At 43.7% G+C, this 16,885-nt stretch overlaps 1 protein-coding gene across 2 annotated transcripts in view; it reads right to left on the reverse strand.

Annotated features, from left to right (window-relative positions):
• The window catches only part of LOC147123672 (zinc finger matrin-type protein 1-like), a 125,772-nt gene that overhangs the window by 1,769 nt on the left and 107,118 nt on the right, over nucleotides 1-16,885 (reverse strand). Inside the window, exons 4-6 of one of the 2 annotated variants that reach the window (XM_085975506.1) lie at nucleotides 13,471-13,633; nucleotides 7,686-7,967; nucleotides 2,541-2,637 (exon numbers count right to left, since the gene is read on the reverse strand). In XM_085975506.1, the coding sequence (XP_085831632.1) occupies nucleotides 2,541-2,637; nucleotides 7,686-7,967; nucleotides 13,471-13,633 (542 nt within the window). Of the gene's footprint in view, nucleotides 1-2,540; nucleotides 2,638-7,685; nucleotides 7,986-13,470; nucleotides 13,634-16,885 lie in introns of both variants that reach the window. The other variant, XM_085975505.1, reaches the window with a different exon arrangement.

The following is a 16,885-nucleotide window of genomic DNA, read 5'->3' on the forward strand; positions in this document are numbered from 1 at the left end:
TTAGGAAAAAAAGAATTTTTCTGCATGCATTTATATGAAAAATATAAATATTTGTGTGAAAATATACCAACGCGCCTAAAAGCAATGCAATTGTTGGAAAATTGTGCTCAACAATGAAGAAATATAATTTGATTTGAATGCCCCCAAACAGCTCGTCATTTGAGCAGCAACTTGTGGAGTCATGTAAGATTTTGAAAAAAATGGAAACTTTGCAGATAGCAAAGGAGCAGCAAAAAGAAAACCCACTGAAAGATACTTATCACCATCAGAAGTGAAAATAAAGAGTAAAAAAAGCCTGAGCGTTAACAATAGGAGTGTACATTGAGTTTGAAGGAGCATTTGTTTTTGAATTGGGAAAAATTCTCTAATTTTTATTCAGTTCAAGGAAATGACCAGTAATGTTGGTCGTGGAATCACTAAGATGAGGATTTTTTAGATACAACAATTGTTAGAAAAATGTAAATACATATATATTTAAAAATTATCTTTGATTTTAATGGACTGCGACTCCTGCTACTCTGCCATCTATTTTCAAAGCATGCCGGTTATCATAGAATCATAGAAATTTTACGGCACAGAAGGAGGCCATTCGGCTCATTGTGTCTGTGCCGGCCGAAAAAGAGCCAATCCCACTTTCCAGCTCTTGGTCTGTAGCCTTGTGGGTTACGGCACTTCAGGTACATGTCCAAGTACTTTTTAATTGCAATGAGCGTTTCTGCCTCTATCGCCCTTTCAGGCAGTGAGTTCCAGACCGCCACCATCCTCTGGGTGAAAAAAGTTCTCCTCAACTCCCCTCTAATTCTTCTACCAATGACTTTAAATCTATGCCTCCTGTTTATTGACCTTATCCATCTGCAGTTAAACTCTGTGAGTCAGAAGGTTGTGGATTCAAGTCCCACTCCAGAGACTTGAGCACATAATCTAGGCTGACACTCCAATGCTGCACTGTCCGAGATGCCGTCTTTCGGATGAGACGTTAAACCGAGGCCTCCTCTATCCTTTGAGGTGGATGTAAAAGATCCCACGACACTATTTCGAAGAAGAGCAGGGGAGTTCTCCCCGGTGTCCTGGCCAATATTTATCCCTCAATCAACATAACAAAATCAGATTATCTGGTCATTATCACATGATTGTGGGAGCTTGTTGTGTGCAAATTGGCTGCCACATTTCCTACATTACAACAGTGACTACACTTCAAAAGTACTTCATTGGCTGTGATGCACATTGGGACATCCTGAGGTCATGAAAGGCACTATATAAATGCAAGTCTTTCCTTTTCTTTACAAGTTGGCCATGGGACATTGACTACACGGACAGTGACAGTAGACATGTCACAGTGAGTCTGCCATAAACATATCTGGAGGAAGGTAGGAGCAGCAGGATTAGGCATGCACTGGAGCAACTCAAGAACCAAATAAAGTACCTTCCGAGGAATGAGGGTGCAAATTACTCTTACTAAAAATAAAATCAATCATAATCTTAACCTTGAAATCACACTTTTATATACATTGTCTAGAAACACACAGCGATGGCTGTTTCATGAAAACTCTGCATACAGCCTAGTCAAACTAACACTGAAAATTAAGAAGAAATAACTTGCATTATATTGCGCCTTTCAACCTCTCAGAACATCCCAAAGCATCCGCAGTATTTTGCTACTGTATCCCAAAGCGTTTCACAGCCAATGAAGTACGTTTGATGTATAGTCACTTTTGCAATTCAGGCAAATGCGACAGCCAATTTGCACACTGGAAATCAGATGAATGACCAGACAATGTGTTTTGGTGATATTGGTTGAGGGATAAGCATTGGCCGGTACACCAGGAGAACTCGAACGGTGCCACGGGATATATTACATCTATCGGAGCAAGCAGTCGGGGGCCCCAGTTTAATGTCTCATCTGAAAGACGGCACAACCCGACAGTGCTGCACTCCCTCAACCTTGATTAAATGCTCGAGTGGAGTTTGAACCAATGACCCGCTGACTTAGAGGCAAGAGTCCTACCACTGAGCCAAGACCGACAGTACATGACAGAGCCAGCAATTTGTATCTGAGCAGCGAGAGGATTGGCTCGAAGTTAGCCAAGTGACACCAATGCTCAATATGCTGGAGGTTGCCATCTTGATTTCCTGCGTGTTGTTAAGGCACTACTTTAGAAAAAAGGCAAAGGCAGCTACATGGATTTCCCCAATGGGGTGACTTGGCCCAAAAGAAACTCGGGCAATACAATGCAACATACTGAATTTAGTTCAAGTACATCTTGAAGTGATGCAAACCAAAATGAGTGAATTGTGCAATGGTAAATACAATTGTACTAAAAAAATTGATTGATTTAGATGAGAGTTAAGTATCCATAAAAGACAGACAGCACAAATTAAAAATCAAAAGACAAAGAACTTTGCTCCATGAAGACTTATTCTCCAACTCATTACCACCAAAGCCTTCAAACTACATGACATTGTCATTCAATCCCAATCATTAAGATTACAAGTGTATTTCCATCAATGGGATTTGGCTGAAAAAAATATAAAGCTCTTACTTCAGCTGATGTTTGTATCCTTGCAGGTGACACTGGTACTGTTCAATGGAATTAAGTGTAACATTGCAGATAGCACACGGATAGTCACCTGTTCCTACTACAAAACATAGATTGAATTATTTTTCCAATCCGTTACCAAAACTTGTGCAAAAATAAGATTGTTACAATTTCAGCATTATTACATTTTTTAAACTTACAAATGTTTAGAGGTTAAATATGTAAATGATAATCTATACTGTTCCTATCACACCTAAATGTTTACACTAGTGGTGTCTACTGCATATTGGACAGCTGTGGTAGAGTCAAGAGTCTCTCACACTTAACTGGACCAGCCACATAAATACTGTGGCTACAAGAGCAGCTTAGAGGCTGGGTATTCTGCAGCGAGTGTCTCACCTCCTGACTCCCCAAAGCCTTTCCACCAACTACAAGGCACAAGTAAGGAGTGTGATGGAATACTCTCTACTTGCCTGTATGAGTGCAGCCCCAACACTAGAAGCTCGACACCATCCAGGACAAAGCAGCCCACTTGATTGGCACCCCATCCACCACCTTAAACATTCACTCCCTCCACCACCAGCGCACCGTGGCTGCAGTGTGTACCATCTACAAGATGCACTGCAGCATCTCGCCAAGGCTTCTTCGGCAGCACCTCCCAAACCCGCGACCTCTTCCACCTAGAAGGACAAGGGCAGCAGGCACATGGGAACACCACCACCTGCAGGTTCCCCTCCATGTCACAAACCATCCTGACTTGGAAATGTATCACCGGTCCTTCATAGTCGCTGGGCCAAAATCCTGGAATTCCCTCCCTAACAGCACTATGGGAGTACCTTCACCACACGGACTGCAGCAGTTCAAGGAAGCGGTTCACCTCCACCTTCTCGAGGGCAATTAGGGATGGGCAGTAAATGCTGGCCTTGCCAACGACGCTCACATCCCATAAACAATAAAAAGTAAAATATCATCCCTCAGCCTTACATAGCTGGAAAGAACAGGTCTATTCCTGCAATCTCAATTCAGTTTAACTCTCTGTTATATTCTTGAATCTTCTTTGGAGGCTCTGTTTGATTGTAGGATGGGACATGCAAAGTGCTCCCTCTTAAAAAGGACCACTTATGTCACTTTATACTAAACATCCTTGGTTCTCCAGATTAATTTTTAGCCTTGTAGATTCCTCTAGATCCATGCCCGTGACATATTTTACACCCGTGGTCCATGCATGTCTTTGAGTAGCTGCATTGACCAACACTCGAGAAGTTTGATACCATCCAGTTGCTTGATCAACATCCCTGCCACTGGACTCAATATTCTCTCTCTCCTGCACTGACAGATTTTGACTGCAGTATGTACTATCTACACTGAATCAACACATTAAGCTTACTTTAACAGCATCTCCCAGCCACGTAATCTTACCACCAAGAAGGACAGGAGCAATGTGAACACCATCACCTCCTAAGTTTCACACCACCCTGATCTGGACATATATCATCACTCCTTTATTGGCACAGAGGTCAAAATCTTGGAATTCCCAACTTAACCCCATTGTGGGACCAGCATCACCATAAAAACTGCAGCAGTAAAAGAATGTAAGAAGTCACATAACATCAGGTTATAGTCCAACAGTTTTATTTGAAATCACAAGCTTTCGGAGCGCTGCTCCTTCATCAGGTGAAGTGGAGAGATGCATAAAGACACAGCTTATATAGTCAGAGAATAATGCCAGATGATTACAGGTAATCTTTCTAACTGCCATTTATCACACCTCGGCAGAGAGATAATCACAGCAATCAAAGGTGTGAATGGTGTCCAAACAGGTTAGTCAGGAAAACATTACATCACAGCAATCAAAGATGTAATGTTTTCCTATCACCTTCTCAGGGCAATTAGGGATAGGAACAGGAGTAGGCCATTCAGCCCTTCGAGCCTGTTCTGCCATTCAATGAGATCATGGCTGATCAGTATCCTAACTCCATCTACCCGCCTTGGCTCTATATCCCTTAATACCTTTGGCTCGCAAAAAAAATCCATCAGTCTCAGATTTAAAATGATGAATTGAGCTCACACCTACAGCTTTTTGGGGGAGAGAGTTCCACACTTCCACCTCGCTTTGCGTGAAGAAGTGTTTCCTATGGAATGTTGGTCACCATAAAGACTCCAAATAATTCAAATTATTTAGCACCATGTATTATAGTTACTGTGACACTTTGAGAGAGAGCTGGACACTCTCTGCAAGTAAAGAGACCCATGTAAAATTTGTATGCATCTATGTGAGAGACACCAAAATCAGGGAAGGGCACTCGTGAGATTTTTGCAAGTGTGGGATAATTACTCTGGATCAGTTGAGTTAATGGCCCAGAAATTCGGGTCCCAATGCGTGAGTACGCGCTGGGTACTCACGCGTAGGCCCAACGAAAGTGCCGGTTTCGTGCATGCACTGCGCATGCGTGGGAAACCGGAACTTCCATTCCCCTGAAAGAAGGGGTTCACAGGTCGAACGCGTGCGCCGGAGAGGCAGCGCGTACGCCTGGAACTTCCATTTTTTATGCAGGGTTCTCCGGGAGGGTAAGGCTCCAGCAGTTACACTTTTAAAAAGCACGCGCAAGGCCTGCTTTTAACAAGGTAAGTGGCAAATTAATTAAAATTAAAACATTTTTTCCACAGGTTTATTATTTTTAAATACTTTAAAGAAAGGGAAGTTTATTTTTAGCCCCATTAGAAAATGTAATTAATTTTTTCAAAAATTTAAATTATTGTTTAAAATAGTTATTTCATGTAATTTATCGTTATTTTAAAAATGTGATTTAAAAAAAAAAATTATTTGAAGTTTTAGTGATGTTTTGGGGCTTATAGTATTTATAGGTTTGACAGCTCTTCCTGTCAAACTTATGAATGAAGCATTCCCTGCTACCATTGGCTCTCCATGGCCTACATCAAACTAACTGCGCCCCTGGGATACGCAAGCACTGCGCGCCGGCAGTTGGAGGAGGCCCAGGATCGGAATCCCACGCGGGCACACAGCTCAACGGCCAATGCGCTAGGTAAGTGCAGGTTGGGAGCTTGCACCCGCGGGAAGCCCCCGACCCGAATTTCTGGGCCATTATATATTTTCCTTTCCCAATGGGGGCCCAGGAGCCAGAAGCATCTTTGAATATGTATCCTCACTGTGACAGTAACTCAGTAAATATAGGGGAACAAACATGAAGGGAGACATAAGAAAATAAGCATTAGGAGCAGGAGTAGGCCATATGGCCTAACGAGCCTGCTCCGTCATTCAATAAGATCATGGCTGATCTTCGATCTCAACTCCACTTTCCTGCCCGATCCCCATATCCCTTGATTCCCTTAGAGTCCAAAAACTCAACGATTCAGCATCCACAGCTCTTTGGGGCAGAGAATTCCAGAGATTCACAACCCTCTGAATGAAGAAATTCCTCCTCATCTCAGTCTTAAAAGGCCGACCCCTTATCCTGGGACTATGCCCCCTAATCCAATATGATAAGCCTGACAATGGGAGATTGGAACTGAGTCAATCCACCGTGGTAGACTCAATAAGCTGCCTGAGCTACCCAAGACCAAAGTACTCCCTTCGTTCAAGTTATTAAAAGGATCTGGAACACAACCCTGTTAACTACAGATCTGTAGCAGGAAAAACAGTGAAGTCCTTTTGTACAGAACAAAATAAAATAAACACTAAAATAGCAAACAAAGGAATTTTATACAAACATATTCATTTGTACTATGGTATTCGAATAGCCTAATTTTAAAGCAAAAAATGTCATGTAATTGCAAAAGGACGTAAGCAAATCCACAGAATTCAAGGCTAAAGAAGTGATACCAAGACTTCAAAGCATTGCACCACTGTGTTTTGTGTCCAAATATGTTACTTTTATTTCAGATATAGAAGCAGTGCCAAAGGGACAGAGAACGGGAAAGGGACCACGAATGGAAGCAAAGATGATTCCAGGTTTTAGCTCATCAAACTATGAAGATAAGTTGAATGTTTTTAGTGGGGAGCAAAGATTAAATTTACAACGGGAACTAAAAGGTGTAAACAAGTGTTTATTTTGTGCAACCAGTAAACATAATCAACATGCTAATTTCTTCACACATAAAATTCTGAGCTACAGAACAAATTGTCACAATGAAAGTGTCTTCCATTGTATTTTACACAAGGTTACCTTTACATTTAGTTCGTAGTCGTTTCTGTAAAGATTGCACAAGTGTGCAAATTTGTGATCTACAGATTTACCTACAAGCCATTATGGCATATTTGTTTCGCTTTTTTCTCTGCATTTTCCAGATCCTTTATAATCATAGGGGGAAACATTTGGTTGCTTCGCGCCTCCCGTTAGCACACTCTTAGGGGCACAAAGCAACTAGCGCCCGGGCACAGCGCCACCAATGCCTCCCGTGAAATTCAGCGGGCATTTAGCAGCGGCGGTAACCGTTAGCGCCCCCTTGCGCTGCGCCGCCGGCGATGAGGTCATCGCCAAGCGCAACGCCCCACTCACACCCGGCCGCGAACTTCGGTAGCGCCCCCTGACTTACCGCTGGACACTATGTCCGATGGGGTCAGGGGGGCCTACCTGCGGCCGGAGCGGTGCTAATTAAAGGCGAGGTGACGGGCGGCCATTTTTGTTGCTGGCCGCCTGCCAGCACCTGCCCCCTCTGCTGTCCCCGGCCTCCTCTGAAGCCCCCCCACAGGGTGCCGGCTGCGCTCCGTGAGTCCGGCACTTCTCTTGAGTGCCGGGCTCTTTTGCCGGCAGTCCGATCCCTGGGTCGCGCTGCGCAAGGCCCCACCCCTTTAAGAAGGGGAGGAAGGCCTGCAATACCGCAGTGCGACGTGCTGCATCGCTGCACCGCAATATTTCCTTGCAGCGCCCCAAGAGGGAGGCGGGGCACTTCTAGTCGCACCCCGCTTCCCTCTTGGGGCATTACTGATGAATTTCAGCCGTGGGGCGCTAAAAGTAGCGCCCCGACGAGGTTAGTGCCCCAAAGGGGGCGTGACTCAATTTTTCCCCATAAGCTTTTGATTTAGAGTTAATGAAGCCAGTAAATATAATCATATTTGGGGCAAGTACAGTCTGTTGTACCCGCACCCTCCATATCTCTTCAATTGTGCTGTTGCAAATAATTACTCACCATTCTTTTCAGAAGAATCTGCCTCCTTCCCCATTTCCTCCATTAACTGTCGCCGTACGTCATTTTTCTTGTGCTTCTTGCCATTATAATGTTGCTGGGCCATTAGCGGGCTGTTAAAGGAGGCGCAACAGAGTTTGCAGAACTTGTTGGGATCTTCCAAGTCCAAAGCTGTGGAGGCTGCCGAGGAGGTTTCATGAGTCACCTCTTGCTTGCCCTTTTCAGGTTGCTCACTCTGCACAGAACTGTTCCCCTCTGAAGGTGCACTTGCCACATTTGTGGACACTGTGATAGAACATAGCACTGAAATTCAAAGTAATGGCCGCAATGATTCAAGATAGCTTTCAAATCTTACGCTTCACACTACTGTTTTTGAAAAATTAAACAGTGTACCGATTCTACCACAGGAAAGGCCACACTTGCATCTTTAACGCTGAGTCGCTGATTAACAAATCATACTTATATCAGTGCATAATTCATGCCCCAAGTTAGGGGTCATAAAAATACAAAGGTACAATTTATACACCATTTGATCATATTTCAAAATTTGAATCTAAAAAGTAAAGCAACAGTAATTCTCAAACATTTCATGCCAATGTTTTAGTTAATCAGTACTAGATCGCAGTAACCCAATCCAACCCTTTAAGAAAAAACTTTTACAACTAAAACAGATCCATTACACAACATGAACATAATTCCATCTTCTAAAGCTATTTGCATGACAGAAATTACGCAAATACAGTGTTAGAGAGAATTCTGATCACCTTGACAAGAGCCACTGAATTCTCAACATAGAAACATAGAAGATAGGAGCAGGAGTAGGCCATTCAGCCCCTCGAGCCTGCTCCGCCATTCAATGAGATCATGGCTGATCATCCAAATTCAGTATCCTGCCCCTGCTTTCTCCCCATACCCCTTGATCCCTTTAGCCTTAAGAAATATATCCAACTCCTTCTTGAATATATTTAATGAATTGGCCTCAACTGCCTTCTGTGGTAGAGAATTCCACAGGTTCACCACTCTCTGGGTGAAGAAATTCCTCCTCATCTCTGTCCTAAATGGCTTACCCCTTATCTTTAGACTGTGACCCCTGGTTCTGGACTCCCCCGCCATCGGGAACATCCTTCCTGCATCTAGTCTGTCTAGTCCTGTTAGAATTTTATAAGTTTCAATGAGATCCCCTCTCATTCTTCTAAACACCAGTGAATATAAGCCCAATCAACCCAATCTCTCCTCATACGTCATTCCTGCCATCCCAGTATCAGTCTGGTGAATCTTCGCTGCACTCCCTCCATGGCAAGAACATCCTTCCTCAGATAAAGCGACCAAAACTGCACACAATACTCAAGGTGTGGTCTCACCAAGGCCCTGTACAACTGCAGCAAGACATCCTTGCTCCTGTACTCAAACTCTCTTGCTACGAAGGCCAACATACCATTTGCTTTCTTAACCGCCTGCTGCACCTGCATGCTTACCTTCAGCGACTGGTGCACAAGGACACCCAGGTCTTGTTGCACTTCCCCTTCTCCCAATCTATTGTCGTTCAGATAATAAGCTGCCTTCCTGTTTTTGCCACCAAAGTGGATAACCTCGCATTTATCCACATTATACTGCACCTGCCATGTATCTGCCCAATCACCCAACCTGTCCAAATCATACTGGAGTTTCTCGGCATCCTCCTCACAGCACAGACGCTCACCCAGCTTTGTGTCGTCTGCAAACTTGGAGATATTACATCTAGTTCCCTCGTCTAGATCATTAATATATATTGTGAATAGCTGGGGTCCTAGCACCAATCCCTGCGATACCCCACTAGTCACTGCCTGCCACTCGGAAAAAGACACGTTTATTCCAACTCTTTGCTTCCTGTCTGCCAACCAGTTCTCTATCCAAGTCAGTACCTTACCCCCAATCCCATGTGCTTTAACTTTACATGCTAATCTCTTATGCGGGACCTTATTGAAAGCCTTCTGAAAGTCCAAAAACACCACATCCACTGGTTCTCCCTTATTTATTCTACCAGTTACATCCTCAAAAAATTCCAGTAGATTAGTCAAGCACGATTTACCTTTTGTAAATCCATGTTGATTTTGTCCGATCCTGTCACTGTTTTCCAAGTGCTCTGCTATTACATCTTTTATAATGGACTCTAGCATTTTCCTCACTACCGTTTTCTCTCTACCACCTTTTTTGAATAGTGGGGTTACATTAGCTACCCTCCTATCCATGGGAATTAGTCCAGAGTCTATAGAATTTTGGAAGATGACCAGCAATGCATCTACTATTTCTAGGGCCACTTCCTTAATACCCTAGGATATAGATTATCAGGCCCTAGGATTTATCGGCCTTCAATCCCGTCAATTTCCCTAACACCATTTCCCTACAAATACTGATTTCATTCAGTTCCTCCCTCTCATTAGACCCTATGTTCCCCGACATCTCTGGGAGTTTATTTGTGTCCTCCTTTGTGAAGACAGAACCAAAGTATGTATTTAGTTGGTCTGCCATTTCTTTGTTCCCCACTATAAATTCCCCTGATTCTGACTGCAAGGGACCTACGCTTGACTTCACCAATCTTTTTCCCTTCACATATCTATGGGTAATGTGAACCACAGACCTGGGTAATTACAGGCCTGTGAATTTAACATCTGTGGGTAGGGGGAATTTTGGAATCTTTAACTAAAAGATGAAATTACTAAAAATTAGATGAAGAGAAAATAATTAGAAGCAGCCAACACTTATTTCAGAAAGGAAGATAATGCCTGAGAAATCTGATAAGAGTTCTTTGAGGAGGTGACAGATATGGTGGATGGGGAAAATGCAGTAGATAGTGGAGGGAATTTAAACATGGGGGAGCGTGTGGGATTGGGTGTGAGTGGGGGGTTAAATTGGGAAAAATTCTGAGTGTGTCAGGAAGCCGCTCCAACCCGCCGATTTTCGGGTTTTACGAAGGTGGGATAAGGGGCGGGCAGCCAACCCGCTCCTAGGAGCCGGTTTGACAATTGAAATATGTTAATGAGGCTGGCAGCTTTTGATTGAACCTGCTTTGCAGATTTTACTGTGGGCGGTCAGGTTTCCCAGCCCTCGGGAAACACGGCAGCGGAAGCAAGGCGAGGACAGCTTCAGGGAGAAGGTAAGGGCCTTCACAGCACTGCTTGTGGGGCAGGAGTGCTTCCCCCTGGCCTGCCAAGCTCCCCCTCCCATACAAAGACCCTTGGGGTCAGAGGTCGGACCTCCATCCACACCCCCCTCCCCGGGTTGGGGATCAGACCCCTTCCCCCACCCGCCCGAAGTCGTGGATTGGACCTACCAAGTACTACGGCCTACTCCGGAGTGCTCCCCACCTGACTGGAACCAAGCCCGTGAATCAGGCTGACTTCTGGGTGGGGAACCTGTCAGGGACTTCCAGGTTTCCCATCCAAAACTCTGTGCCCCCCCGCCTATGTAACCTGCCCCAGTAAATATCCAGGCCAGAGTTTCAGAACGCCTTTGACAAGGCACCACGCAGAAGATTAAAGAGCATGGAATTAGGGGGAGTGCATCAAATTGGATTAGAAGGAAGGAAAGGGAGATTTAAGGGCAGTTTCTCAGAGTGGTTGGAAGTGGGTAGTGGTGTCCCATAGGGTTCTGTTCTGGGACTGCTGCTAATCACTGTTTGCATCAATGATTGGGATACAGGGCTAGAGGGAATGGTGTCCAAATTTGCAGATAGGAAACACTTCTTCATGCTAAATAATCCAGAGGACCAAAGGAAGCTCCAAGGGGATATTGATAAGGTGGTGGAATGGGCAAAAAGTGGCAGATGGAATTAATGTCAGGAAGTATAAGGTGATACATTTTGGGTTTTTTTAAAACTAAAAGTAATAATTATACTTGGAATGGGAAAAAGTTGGGTGATGTGCAAGAGCAGAGGGATTTGGGGGTTCATAATCACAAAACCTTAACAGCAGCACCTCAAGTGGATAATGGATAAAGCCATTAAAAAAAGCTAATGGAATACTGGGTTTTATAGAATATAAAAGGTGTCATGGTAAATCTATATAAAATGTCAGTAAGACCACTATTGAGTACTGTGTGCAGTTTTGCAGTCTGCACTACAGGAAGAATATTGAGGCAATAGAGAGGGTACAGTGTAGATTCACTAGGATTCTGCATAGTATGAGGAAATATAAATAAGACGACTTAAAAAACTGTTTTTGTTCAAATAGAAAAGTTGATCGAGGTGTTTAAAATGATGAAGGACTGGGAGAGTGAAATAGACTGTTCCCAGTCGGATTTTAGAATGAGGTGAAATAGATATGATTAAATGTAAGAGATTTAGGGCGAAGGGCAGGAGAAACCTTATTTTAAACAGAGGGTTGTGGCACTACCAGAGTTGATGATTGAAGCAGAGACCATGTCAACAGTTAAGAATAGGCTAGGTAGGTGGTCGAAGAAAAGGAAATAAAGAATATGTGAACAGGATGAGCACACGGGATTGGGACTACTGTTCCTGTGGAGGATAAACACCAACTGACTGGTTGGGCGAAAGTCCTGTTTCCATTTCTATGTCAGTGAGTTGAGGTAGATTCCACTGTGGTATTCGGTTTGCCAGATATGATGATGGAACCTTTATCTCCGTTCACAAGTTTGTGAATGAACTGGTGGTACTTTTTGGTTGGAAGCCAGTCGGAGTTTAGAATGAGGTGAAATAGATATGATTAAATGTAAGAGGTTTAGGACGAAGGGCAGGAGAAACCTTGTTTGTAGCTCTCAGAGAACTGCTATTGAGAGCAGATTCATACACGCGCAACAGTTTTGAGAATTGCATATGGCAGCAGATGTCCTCAGTTCACAATTGCAAATTAGTACTGATGCTATATTCTAAGCAACTCATAAACATAACTTCATTGCTCTGAAATACTTCAGTTGAGCAGTTGTTCCCACACAAGCAAAGCTCGAGCACAGAAATTCTGTTACCATAACCGAGTTTTCAACAAAAAAAAGTGTATTGTATATGAAAGCAGATGTAGCTTCCTGCTTAGTGCGAACCTAAATATTTTATAATAGGTTCAATTTCTGCAATGAGGTTGACTGTAAAGTGGAGCAAGGGGATGGGAACGAGAAGTGCTGAGCTCCAATGTCAGGCCCTTTGGGAACCAGGCATAAAGTGTGACTGGCAACGTGTTAGAAAACCAAATCGTGTTAATTGTGCATTGAAGAGCACAATAATAATTTTCAAGGGGTGTTATCAGATCCAATTAAAGAGAGGACATAACAACTTCCAGTGAGGTTGCTGAGACTGAGTGTCAATGTAATTTGTAAGTTATAGAGCCATCTCACAAGTAGCGATACTCATAACAGCTGTTTTATTTTAAACACGCAGGTGGTTTACAGTTGAAAATAAGTTTGTTTTACTAAGTTTGTTCTAGGTTTTGTAACCCAAGCTATACTGCCAAAGTGTTCTAAACAGTGGCTAATACGGTGCTGAAACCGCTTTCAGATAATCTGATTATAGCAATTTAATTTTATTCTCAGGGGGTTTTTATTGGGAAAGGGCTGCAGAAATGTATGCGAAAAAGAGCAAGTTATAGGTCTGAGTGTGTCCCATTACCATCGATCCCAACAAAAATGCAATGAATCAAACTGGAGCCTGTATCAGGACAGCTGGATTCAGCCCCAACGGTTTGAGCTGGCATCCTTGTACCACAATGCACCACCTCAAATGAGGCCAGAAAATACTGACAAAAAAAAAAGTGAGCACGACAAAAATAAAATGGATTGTACAGCAGCATGAGCTTGGTCCTACCGGTCTGTGGCTGTGTGACACATGGCTGCTCTCCGGCCAGTTGTTTGAGCCGCTTCGCGTGGACCTTGCCTTGATAATGGGATTGAGCAACAATGGGGGATGTGAAAACCATGTTGCACAGGGCGCAAAAGATATTCCTGTCCACTTCTCCTGTTCCAGCATCCTGCAAACAAGCACCAGGTACAATCTCAGTCCATCATCTGTAAATGTACCAGTGGCCCAACTAAAATCTTTATTATTTGTCCTTTAAAGAAACAACGACCGGGTGTGTCCCACAGACTGCGGTTTGAACACCCTACTGTAGAGCAATCTACTGTACATCTTTTGTTAGTAAAGAAAGACATGCATATAAGGAGCACCTCAACATTTCTCTCAGAAATGTCCCAAAGTGCTCCATGTAGAATGAATCACAGTGCAGTGACTTATGTAAGCAAATGTGGCATCCATTTTGCGCACACAGAGATCCTAGAAACAGCAGCGAGATGAATGGCCAGTTAGTGTGTTTTTGGTAGAGGGAGCAATGTTGTCCAGAACGTCAGCAGAATTTGGGGCTCTTCTTCAAACAATGCCACGGGATCTTTAATGCGCACCTGAACAGGCAGGTGAGATTTCTGTATAACATCTCATTAAAAGCATTCCTTTAGTACTAATCTGGAGTGTCACTTTAGATTATGAGCTTAGAGTGGGACTCAAAGTCACAACTTTCAGATCCAGAGGTGACAGTGTTACCAACTGAGCCAAGCTGGTCCCTTTTGACGGGGAATTCTTCCACAGTTAGGAGAAAACATATTTTCGTCTAAGACCAGTGCCAACCAAAAGATATTTCAAAGTCAATAACGTAGATAGCCAGATCATTTTGTACTGTTTAATGCAGTAGATTTATTTTTATAGACATAATTTTGAATCACAATCCTGAAAGGGTGGTGGAAGCAGATTCACTAGTAACTTTCAAAAGGGAATTAGAAATGTACTTCAAAAGGAAAAATTTACAGGTCTATGGGAAAAGAGCAGGGAGTGGGACTAATTGGATAGATCTTTCAAAAGAGCCATCATGGCCATAATGGGCCGAACGGCCTCCTTCAGTGCTGTAAGATTCTATGATTCTCTACTTTTATGTACAAGGTACAGCGTTGTGGAAAATGCACAGCACGCAACACCACCTGATTTCACCATCAAGGAATGCCACTGGCTTTCTGTGCAATGCAACTATGGGGAACCATATGCAAAACTGGCCCACGAAAAAAATTAACGTGCAGCTTGCTTTAAGAGAACAAAGTTCTGTGCTGAGCTTCCGGCACAGACTGCCAGTGCTAACATCAGCTACTGAGAAATGCATTGAACAAAGGAGGCATCGCCAATGTATGCAAAATAATTGGCCCAGAAATTCGGGTCTCCACGGGTGAGTACGCGCTGGGAACTCACCCGTAAGCATGCATGAGAAACCGGCACTTCCGTTCCCCTGAAAGAAGGGGTTCAGAAGTCGAACACGCACGCAGGAGAGGCTGCGCGTGCGCATCGAACTTACGTTTATTTTGCCGGTTTTCCCGGGAGGGTAAGTCTCCAGAAGTTAGACATGTAAAAAGCAGTCGCAAGGCCTGCTTTTTACAAGTGGTGAATTAATTAAAATTAAAACATTTTTTCCACAGGTTTATTATTTTTAAATACTTTAAAGAAAGGTAAGTTTATTTTTAGCCTTGTTAGAAAATGTAATTAATTTTTTCAAAAATGTAAATTATTGTTTAAAATAGTTATTTCATGTAATTTATAGTTTATTTTAAAAATGTGATTTTTTAAAAATTTATTTGCAGATTTAGTGATGTTTTGGGGCTTGTAGTATTTATAGGTTTGACAGGCCTGTCAAACTTATGAATGAAGCATTCCCTGCTACCATTGGCTCTCCATGGCCCATGTGATCCCAGGGGACGCATTGAACTAACTGCGCCCCTGGGATACACAAGCACCGTGTGCCGGCAGTTGGAGGCGGCCCAGGATCGGAATTCCACGGGGGCCCACAGCTCAACAGCCGGCGCGCAGGGTAAGTGCAGGTCGGGGTCTTGCACCCGCGGGAAGCCCCCGACCCGAATTTCTGGGCCAATATGAGAAGATGAACTTGTACAAAACATGGCAAGAAATGGCTCACCCTTGATAATGCGGCTCTTTTTAGTCGCAACCAATCAATTTTTAAAAACTTACTTAAAGTTAACTGAAGTAAGATTTAAAAATGAGCGTAACAGGGCACGTTTAGTAGAACGCAATTGCGCAGCAAAATGTTTAAAGATGAAATGTACTAATTACTCGTATGTTTAATTGCAGAAATGACCATGCCAGTTTAGAGAGATGAACTTACAAAAAGAGACAATGACATAATCCTTTTCTGGAAAAACGAAACTTAGTAGTGGTCAAGAGAGGGTCTCGCTTCTCAGAAATCACATGACCTGATGACTCATTTCCAAGAAATCAGAGGGGCCACAGGCCCATACAGTGAAAAGTGAAACTTATGTTATTGGTTACCTTGTAGAAGTTAGGCACACCTAGTTAGTGATTAATGTATAGACTTTTAAATCGATTGGACCTCTGGAGTAGGAGGTCTCGGAATATGTGTATAACTGTGTAAACCTCAAGAGATTCGGTGGAGTTGGAGCCTTGTGTTGGGACGCAAGAGCCATAGCTCCCCAGGCCTGAATAAACCGTTTTTACTTCAATTATTGGGTCTGTCTTTCTTACAACAAGCCAGTGTAGTCGACTTTGTATATCACTTAGTCCACACTTTGGGGGCTTACATCAATTGGCGACGAGGATGGGATGCGCGTTCTGAACCAGACTCTCGGACAGCGTTAACCTAAGACGGGTGAGTATGTTTTAATTACCACCTGTAAAATTAGGGGTTAATCGCTGGCGAGACATTGAGTCAGAATCGACGTATAAAAGAACTAGAAGGAGAAAGACACCCTTAATTGAAGGCGGTTAAAAAGATAGGGATAAGGTGTTCCCTAAGCCGTATAGCGGCAAACCGACAGGGGCGGAAAGACCCCTACCCCGGGAGGCGGGAAATCCTCATTTAGCCGTGTGGCGGCAAACCGACAGGGGCGGAAAGACCCCTACCCCGGGAGGCGGGAAATCCTCATTTAGCCGTGTGGCGGCAAACCGACAGGGGCGGAAAGACCCCTACCCCGGGAGGCGGGAAATCCTCTTTATCCGTGAGACGGCGAAATCTCAACAATTGAATGAATGGGTGCACCGTGGTGAGTGAATGAGACAAAACCTTACGGTCATAAAGAGGTTAGAACGGACAAGGGTGAGGTCTGTCCCCAGCACCTAGCCTGAGCCTGAATTAAGAGGACAGTAGTCCCACGTGACGGCCAGGATCAAGTAGGACGCCGGGAGCTACAGACCCCACAGTACCGAAACCTCGGAA

Source organism: Somniosus microcephalus, chromosome 2, assembly GCF_052327205.1.
Source record: "Somniosus microcephalus isolate GS21.2 chromosome 2, FLI_Smic_1.0, whole genome shotgun sequence".
Lineage (NCBI taxonomy): Eukaryota > Metazoa > Chordata > Chondrichthyes > Squaliformes > Somniosidae > Somniosus > Somniosus microcephalus.